The sequence below is a fragment of the Artibeus jamaicensis genome, unplaced genomic scaffold (genome assembly GCF_021234435.1).
Source record: "Artibeus jamaicensis isolate MK-2021 breed Jamaican fruit bat unplaced genomic scaffold, CSHL_Jam_final scaffold_537, whole genome shotgun sequence".
Taxonomy (NCBI): Eukaryota; Metazoa; Chordata; class Mammalia; order Chiroptera; family Phyllostomidae; genus Artibeus; species Artibeus jamaicensis.
Window position 1 is genome coordinate 21649451 of NW_026522047.1, and position 9400 is coordinate 21658850.

At 48.0% G+C, this 9400-nt stretch overlaps 1 protein-coding gene across 1 annotated transcript; it reads left to right on the forward strand.

Moving 5' to 3' along the window:
* Positions 1 to 1834: 1834 nt before the first annotated feature.
* On the forward strand, positions 1835 to 8842 carry LOC128626332 (uncharacterized). The gene is made up of 4 exons (XM_053658299.1): positions 1835 to 1985; positions 5020 to 5367; positions 5687 to 5739; positions 8643 to 8842. The coding sequence occupies exons 1-4, from the start codon at positions 1835 to 1837 to the stop codon at positions 8805 to 8807; spliced, it is 717 nt and encodes a 238-aa protein (XP_053514274.1). The 3' UTR covers positions 8808 to 8842.
* Positions 8843 to 9400: the final 558 nt, after the last annotated feature.

Below are 9400 nucleotides of genomic sequence, written 5' to 3' on the forward strand. Positions count from 1 at the left end.
CGAACACTTCACAGGGTTCAAAGGGGTCCCTTCGGGGCTGAGGAATTTTTGCAAACTTATCCACCAACCTCTTTTGCCCCTTCATCTTTAAAGATAAGTTGAATTATTGTTTATTTCTTGCTTCTTAATTCAGAAAATCAATAACCTTCATTTTCCAAGCATCCTTTTAGATTCTTCCAGAGCCTACCTTATACTCAACTGCTTTCATAGTAGCCCAGACTTTAAACTCTTTGGTAAATTTGAGCTTTTAATGTTTAATATTTCAACATAACATTGGGAACCTCGTATTTGTCTTTGAAAAAACTTGGCCCTAAAACACCATAATCACAATAGCAAGTTGCTGTTTTGAATCAGACGTGGTTCAAAAAATAGATTAACTTTGTTTTTAGCACATAACATAAACTTGCGTTTACTTCAAAATCAGAAATAGGTTTCAACAGGGGCAGAAGGGCGGACCTCTCTTTGTCCTCGAGCAGTGGTTTAAGAAAGTGCACGGCAGACTGTCCTCAAAGCCAAAACCACGCTTTCACTTCTTGGGTGTGCGCAGCCTTCAACCAGCAGCACTGAAATGTCACTACATCTGAAATAATTTTCTAACACGCCACGCCCTAGCCTTGAGTTAACGGCTGGAGTCATTGGCACAGGCGGAAATCAGACGCCAGTTTTTGGCAGCGGGGAACAGATAAAATAAAGCACATAGGCCCAGGGCCGCTTCCTGGAAGCCAGGTGTTAACTTCACTTCAGTGTCATGGTCAGGTTCATTGCTAAGTGTGGTCAGTTAATTAGATACCATTGCAAGTCCACAGAGGCCACAGCGTTTTCACGTTGCAATGAATACACTTAACAAGAAATAAATATTCCTTACACCCCTCAGGAAATTCAGTTCCTTTTGTCTGGTTCACTTCTTTAATGGTTATAGCAATGAGTCCATGGCTAACAGAGATAAGAGACTCTCCACTTCATTGTAGAGAGAAAAGGGGACACTCCCCTCTTTTGCTCCTGGCCCTACAGAGCACAGGGTGTGATACCAGGTTCAGTGTGTTATATTAGGATGTAGGGGTCTTGTTGAGATCTTGGCAGAAGACCACATCCACGTGGGTGGAGGGAGGAAATCCCCATTTGGTGGGGGAGGGTCTGTGTGTGTGGTTACTCTCAGGGAAGGAGGCTGGACCTCCATAGGGAAGTGGGAGGGCAGAGCAGGCAGACAGGAAGGGCAACCCCTTCTCCTCATGGTCTCCTCATGCATTTGGAGGAGACAGAACTTTCTGGCCCTTTCCCTGTGGGGGGAGGGACCAAGACAGCCTCCACTGTGGAGACAGCCTGGGAACAAGATAAGGAGGTGAGGCACATCCCAGGAGCCAGGTGGGCGTTGTGGCCCATTGTCATTCTCCGCAGTTCTTGTTGAGGATTGCTTCATGAACGCCAGCCTCGTCGTGCTTGTGCTGTGGAGAATTAGAGTTGTGAGTCTTTGCCTGGGTCAGAGCATGAGGGGGAGGAGCTCCAGCCTCAGGTGGGAGAGTCCCAAAGGGAAGGTGAGCACCAGCAAGCAGAGGGTGGCACCTGGCTGCCAGGCTGGTGGTGCTTTTCCCTCTGTTGCCAACTATGGAGGCAGTTCGCACAGTTATGCAAAGTAGTTAGTCCTGAGCCAGACTTTGTGGGCTTCTGTCTCAGTCCTGTCTGTCACTTATTCATTGTTGACCTGGGGCAAGTTAGCCTCCCAGGGCCTCAATGTCATTGTCTGTGAAAGGGGGACAGTAACCGGTCGGTTGTGAGGAATAAATGAGTTCATTTGGTAATATGTGAAGGCTACATGTGTGTCAGCTTTTGTCTTAGGATGAAGGATGCTGTTGGATTTCCTTACCAGAGTCTTAGGATCACTGGTGAAATGGGCGAGCAGCTGTGTAAGGCAAGGCCAAGGAGAAAAAGAAGGCTGGAAGAGGATCAGAGAAAAGGACGATTTGGCCACCACGCGGCAAAGGGCAAGGGTGAGCTTTCAGCTTGGACTTGGGACTGACTCCCTGATGGCAACAGAAGGAGTGGATTCTAATGAACTGACCCCAGCATGGAATGAAAATGTTTTACAATACAGGGACCTGGAGCACAGACTCTAAGGGTATATGGTGCAGCAACTCACGGAGCTGCTGATGAAAACTTTTAATCATCAGGGGAGCCTGTTTGGCTCTCGTCTGGTGTTTTTGCCTTCTGACATGCAAGGTCAGCTGGTCCCCCACTGAATTAGTTTCCTGGGTACCATAGCGAATTGCCACAAAAAGAGTGGGCCCAACAACAGAGATTTATTCTTTGGCAGTCCTGGAGGCTGGAAGTCTAGAATCAAGGAGCTGTCAGGGTTCCTTCTGCAGGCAAAGTTAGGGTTCACGATGAGCTTGATGGTTACGCAGACCTTCAGCAGTCAGACCCTCCGGGGACTAATGCTGGGGTGGGGCACCTTTGGCCAGCTTTGGTTTTGCACAGAATAGCCCCAGGGCAAACGCTGGAGGGAAGGGTTGCCTAGAGCACAGGGTTCACAGCTGTTTGTGCTACCTCTTTCCACACTAAACTGCTAAGCCTCAATCTGAGACTTGTCCAGGCTCCTCAGGGCACAGCTGGCCACAGGGAAGGGCAGGGAGCCCTGCGCAGGTCCTTTGCCCATAGAAAGAGCCAGTGCTTCTGACGGCTGCCCCAAGGTGCCGGCTCCCGTCCTGAAGGATGGTCTGTTATTAGATGGAACCAAAGATGACATTCCAAGCCACTTTCTTTCCCAATGAGCCAAAGCAAATCAACGGCCCTCGCTTTCATCTGGCCGGGTATTTTCTTCACACAGCAGCACTTAGCAACAGCCTCATCCCTCCTGATTAGTGCTGCCATTAGAGAAATGATTGCTCAGCACAGTGAGTCATCTCAGATCCTGACAACTGTAACCATTCCAGATGGTGAGAACATCAGCGACCATAATGGCCCTTCCTGTCAGCGCTGGCTGCAGATTGTTCTCGGAACCGCAGGGGACAGACACAAGCTTGTAGCCTGGAGAGATTCACAAGGTGTGGCTGCAAAGGAATGACCCGATTGCCACAAGCCTCGTGTGGGAATCAGTTGCTTTCCTTCAGAGTCACCACTTTCACGAGGCGCAAAAGCACAGCCGTGAGAAGCAAGGAACAAAAGGACTCACGTCACCCAGCAAAACGCCCAGCAAGAAATAAGGAGTTCAGGCGGTTCTGGGACCGTGCTGCCATCGTGAGGCTCGCTGGGTTCTTTTATACTGTCACCTAGAGGGACCGTGGGCCCCAGAGCAAAAGACAGGCATCTGACATGCATGTCTTCCCGTGTGAAGGAAAAGAAGCCATCTGCAGTTGCTCATGCAGACAGCAAAAGGCACAACTTCTTGGCAGTTCCAGTTCTCGGGGAAAAATATGCTAAGTTAGAGGAGACTGAAGTCAGTGTTTAGAATGTGTGCAGACGACTTTATATAGCTGGTTAAGTTAAGCTGTTTCCCCCACGCCCACCCAAATATCCTGTTTCTTTGGAGAGCTGTACTAAGCCCTGCTAATTTTATTTTTACCAACTTTCAAGCTTACGTGATTAAAAAAAAAATAGTACCAGGCGAAGCCTCATCATCATTATGGCAAAGAGATGCGCTCATTTCCCAATTGGTTGTTTAACGTTAATGGTAAATCAACTGAGCAACCACTAAAAAGATGATGCACAGACTTAATTCCGAGTTGTTACAGAACTCAGCAGCTGAGTTAAGATATACGTGGCGATGTTGGCAGACGCTCCTTTTGGTAATAATATTCATTTTTATGAATGGCTCATTTATTTTTTATATGTTCCTCTCTAGCCCTTCCTGCATTTCTCCCCTCTGCACTGAGCCGGGCTCCGGGGACTCAGAAGGTGGAAGAGAAAGCCGGGTTCTGTCTTTTAATGGAGAGAGTGAGCAGGCTGCTGCTTACAACGGCTCCAGAGCAGTGAAAGATGAGGAGGAAAGAAATCAGGAACACGAATCAGGGGCAGTCACTGGCTTCAGAAGCGTCAGTTGGCTGGTTATTTACTGAGTCTACACCCTGTGTATCTCCGTAGGTGTGTTTGTTCCAAATCCAGGCAGTGACTCATCGTGAAAGCAATTCTCTGCCTTCCACTCACCTCCTGCAGGAGGAAACTTTATATGCATGAGGCGTTTTATCTTTTTCATCTAATTACTTGGGGAATAAGAGGAGTATAGTTCGTTGGGGGTGGAAAAAGTACAACCCACAAAGGAAAATGCTCTAGACCTGCATCTTGAAAATTAGGGGGCAGGGGGAGGGGGCTCATGGTGGCCCCTGCTTCTCCGGGAGTGAGCAGGGCCCAGGAGGGGCGGTCTTCCCTGCTGAGCCCTTCCTGTGTTTTCTGGGCCTGCCCAGCGCTCTGGTCTCCCAAGGTTTTTCTGAATATTGACTGTGCTCCCTTCTGCTCCAGAGCACTCACTCCTCTTCGTTTGGCTACCATTCTGCGCAGCCCTCCCCTTGAGGAACGAAGAGGCCAGTGGGAGGGCTGGAAGAGGGGTGGCTCTTCGGGGTTGCAAGCCTTAGCCCAGGGGGAGCTGAGCCTCTGCGAAACATACAAGAGGCACTAGGGCCAAGCGGTTAAGAACTTGGGCTGCAGAGTCTGACTGCTCACTAGACACATCCCCCGCCCCCCCAACCCCCCCAACCCCCCCCAACTTCCTTAACCTCTTTGTGCCTCGGTTTCTGGGAAATCGGTACCACCAAACAACTCTCTCTGAGGTTTAAATGAGTTAGTGCAGGTAAGTTACTTGGGACCTTGCCTGGCACAAAGGAAATTTTAGCCGTTGACCGTGCTAAGCAGCCCCTGATATAAATGCCAAACCAATTGTACGTGCCTCCCCCACCTAAATTATCAATAATCAGACTTGGTCAGGGGACATCAAGGATCTCCCTCTCCCGCCCTCAGATCCATGATGAGGAAAGAGGTCTTTGGAGGTAATTTCGCCTGGGTGCTGAGGCAGAAATGTTTGAGGTCTCCCAGAGGTGGGGACTAAGAAGCCCTCCTCGTCCAGGCCCCAGCAGCGGCCATCCTGGCTCCCTTATGTGGGCATCTCATCCAGTCCCGCAGCCTCACCGGGCACTGCTCAGGGGCAGCTGAAAATCCCAGTCGGTCGAAGAAGACGCTGCCGAGGGCGGGCTCCCACACTGCAGGCGATAAAGCACTCATTCCTCGGGAGCAGCTGGGCAACACAGGAGGCGGCCTCGAATCAGACGTCCCCAGTGTGCGGTACAAATGGGAGCACCCGGGGTCCAGGCAGAAGAGGTCAGCAGCGCCAAGAGCCCAGCCCTGGGAACCACAGCATTTTCCTTCGGATGTCTTTTCTCAGGGGTAAGAAGGTTCTCTTTTATTCTTTTATTCCTCTTTCTCCTCCTTCTTTGAGAACATAATTGCAATATGCTTCAGAGGAAGACTCAGCATTTGCAGCTGGTTAAGAGTTTGCAGTGAATGTCTGAGTGGAGCCCTCAGACTCCCTGTTTGAGAGGGATCTGGGGTGCACATCAAAACTGCTTCGCCCAGACCGAACCCTCTTTCATGTGGTGACCCAGGGCTTTTAATTGTTAAGAGGCTACGCAGATGCTTTCCCCACGTACTTGGTGTGAAAACTGTTGACTTGGAGATGGTTGAATCTAGTGTCTTTATTTTACAGATGGTGAAACTGAGACCCAGAGAAGTGAAGCTGTTACAGGACAGAGGTCCAAGGTGAGGGACACTATTTGGCCCATCCAGGGATGCCAAAAACTGTTACAGAACAACAGGGCCCCCCCCACAAGGATGGTATACTGATACTGTCCGGACCACCTGCTGGGTTCATCTGTCTGCCACCAGAGGAAAGACATCTCTCAATGCCAGAGATTTGTGAAAAGGTTTATTTAAAACTATACAGACTTGAATTAGTGACCCAACGTCCCCATTAAAATATCAAAGTCTTTTTGGATACCCACAGACGCCCACAGTGCTTCCTTCCCCATTGCCCTATTTTGAGGTACTGTATGTCAGGAAAAGAAGCACACGTCTGTGTTACAGGCCACTGGCACCATCAGCTGTGTCGCTGTCCAGTTGGGATCTCTAATTACTCCAAAGCCATGTGGCACCTTCTCATGGCCTACTGGCAAAGAGTTCTTTCACCCTTCTTCCAGGCAAAGTCTCTCCTGCTTCCCAGGCCACAAGGCCAAAGGGAGCACCCTAAAGCTGTGTGAGCCTCTTCTACCAGAGCCACGTGGTCCACTTCTACCAGGTCCCCACTCTGGCAAAGCCGCATGGTACTCTCAATGGTTGCCATGTCTGGGTTTTACATCCATGCACCAGTCCTCCTTTGCAGCCCCATTTCCAACTCCTCCTACAATCGGCTACACTTGCCAGCATTCCTGTATTATTCCAAGTTTACTGGGCTGCCATCATGAGTCTGGGCAGGTGTGGCCCCATGTTGTGGGGCCAATCATCTCCAAGCTGTCATGCAGGTGCTGTAATGGGAGCTGGGAGTTGCCTCCCAGTTACGTCTTGGATGGAAGTCACTCCCTTCTCCCTGGCTCAAAGCATGGCCACAGCTATGTAACATATCTATGAAATCAGTTAAAGGTTATAGATATGTTAAATGACCATTCTAGAGGTTATCTGCAAAACTGTTGCTATGCAAAACAACTCTCAATGGCCCCTCTCCATTTGTCCCTTTCCCCCAGCTGACACCTGGGGGTGGGTGGGTGAGGACACCTTAATATTTCCTGGACACCTTGAGTTCTGGACCCCATTCCAAATCCCTTTTTGGGCCCCCTCTCCTGGCTGCACCCTGTTACAAAGCAACTTTTCCCAAGTTATCTAGCTGGTTGGTGGTAGAAGCAGAGCGCCTCAGGAGAGGAAATGCAAGAGTTTTCTTACTGCAGAGAGACCTTTCCAAGCCAGCCAATACTGAGTCCTGTTTCCTCTTCAGCTGGTGTCTAGTTCTGGCCTCAGTGCCACATTGTACAACAGACATAAACTCTGCATTTCCAAATAAAACTAGCATCTGGCCTATGCCCAATGAAAATAAATTAATTTTAATGAGAATCTTGCTTATAGAACTTACAGATTTTGCATGTTTCATTGGTAATTTAGTGATATTTCACTTTGAGTATTGATATTAAATTGACAAAAAAAAATTTAAGACAGGAAAGAAAGGCCAGAAATATAACTATTTCCCAGCCTTTAAATTCCACAGTTACTAATAAAACACAAAACTATGCTAACTAGCAAAGGTTACATAATGCTAGTTGGGGAAATGTCAGCAATAAAGGGGGAAGGGAGAAAAATATTGCAGAACAGCTATTTGTGTCTCACCTCGAAATAGGGATTGTCTTGGAAAATGCTGTAACTCAGCCATTTGTCATCACATTGTAAGTGACTCAAGGCCAGAGTCTGCCTATTGTCTTTTTAAACTACTGTACAACACTAAGCTCGGTTTTACACAAACAATCAAAATATGTCACCTGGTAAAGAGGAGAGGAAGTAGAGAAAGTGAACTAATGAGAGAGGGGACATGTGAGGGTGAGAAAGGAAAAATGGAATTAAAAAATGGCAGGGGATGGTCTAGCTAGTCCTTCACGGACTTGGTGTGGTGACAAGGGGACCAGGTGTCACACAGAGTGGCCTGGTCTGGCGGACAGGCCACAATGAGTCCAAGGAAGCACATGGGCTAGTCGGGAAAATGCAAGAAGCTGGAGTGATAGACTTGAAAGCTGGGGCATACGAAGAAGCTGCCTATCCAACTTTATATCTTTTAGCAAACAAACAGCTAAGCCATCTGAGATGGAAAGCTGTCTGTTCTAATTTCATTCATTATGTTTTGTTGGTTCACCAGTTCATACAGTAGTAATTCCAAAAATGTTTTCTGTTTTCTAAGAACAGCAATATAATAATGGCAACCATCTGTGGAGTACCTACTCTGTGCCATTACTCCATCACACAGATGACGAGCTGAGGTTCAGGGAAGCTGGGTAACTTGCCCAAGGTCACACAGCTAGGATGCAGATCGGGGTCTGCTCTATGCCAGCCTGTCCTTTGAATCACCATCATGTTGCAGTAAGTCAGCCCTTATTCAAGCATGTCCAGACAGGGCTGATGGACACCCCTCCACACCGTAGTCCCATCACTTCATCCAGGAAATCTGCTTCTGGCCCTGCTCTGCCACCCATTTGTTGCGTGACATTGGCCATCTCTCTTCTGGGTCAAGTCTCTTCATCAGCAAAATACAGCAAACGGACAAGGTGGTTACTGGAATTCCTTGCGACTTTAACATTCCCCATATCTGTTACTGGGTACTCATTCCTCACACTTGGGGGAACATTAATGAAACTTCACATTTCTCTCATGACCTCATTGAGGTTGTTGCTTCCTGTGGTGGAACCAGCCATTGCTCACTTGATATACACTATCCTTAGTACGAGAATCTTTGACTTTTCTCCAAGGCAGCAATGCACCTTTTTTTTCTTGAAAAAGGCTACATTTTCTGGTTTTTCCTTAAAGCAAGAGGCACTCCTTTCTAAGTTTTAGCCAATGACATCAGTGAAGCAGATCAGGTTTCCAGGGACTCCATTTCTTCCTTCCTGCCCCTTCTTCCTTCCTGCTTCCAGAAAGACAGTTTTGATGACCAGCCCGGCAGCCATCTGGGGCCAAAAGTGACTTTGAGGAAGAATCCACAAGCTGAGAAGAACACGGTGGTGCAGAAGAACCTGCTCTCAGGTGACAATGGAGCCCCCACCCCGGTCTTGAACTTCCTGCCTCCAACCTTCTTTTAGGTGAAAGAGAGCGGGAGGGGGAAGACCTTTCGAATCCAAGCCTACGTGTTTTTTTTTTTAATGCTACATTCAGGCAAATCAATTCTCACTGATATTAACCTACAAACCCGTCACCATTTCTTTAGCTGTAATGTTTCCCTTCAATTATAGTGTTAAATTTGCCACAAACTGCTGGGCAAATTGATGACCTGCTGGCCCCTGCCACTCAGTACAGACGACATAGTAGATTCATAATCATCCTAGAAAACCATTTCACCTATATTCCCTGGTGCCCTAAATGACAACATCACTTTTCTGTTGCTAGTGTTTAAAAGCCTGGGGTTAATTTTCATTCCTCGTATTCCATCAGTTACCAATCCTACAGGTTCGCCATCCATTGATCTAATATTTTGAGGGCATGTTATCTCAAAACTTGGTGCTGAGGCTACAAGGGTAAGCCAAACAGATGTCTCTCTGTTCTCCTGATGCTTACAATCCAGGGCAGGCATTTACCTGTTCTCATGATGCTTATAATCAAGACCGGCATTAGCTGAATAATCACACAAACACATAGAAAATTGCAACGGTAGCAAGTGCGGCAAAGGAAAGAAAAC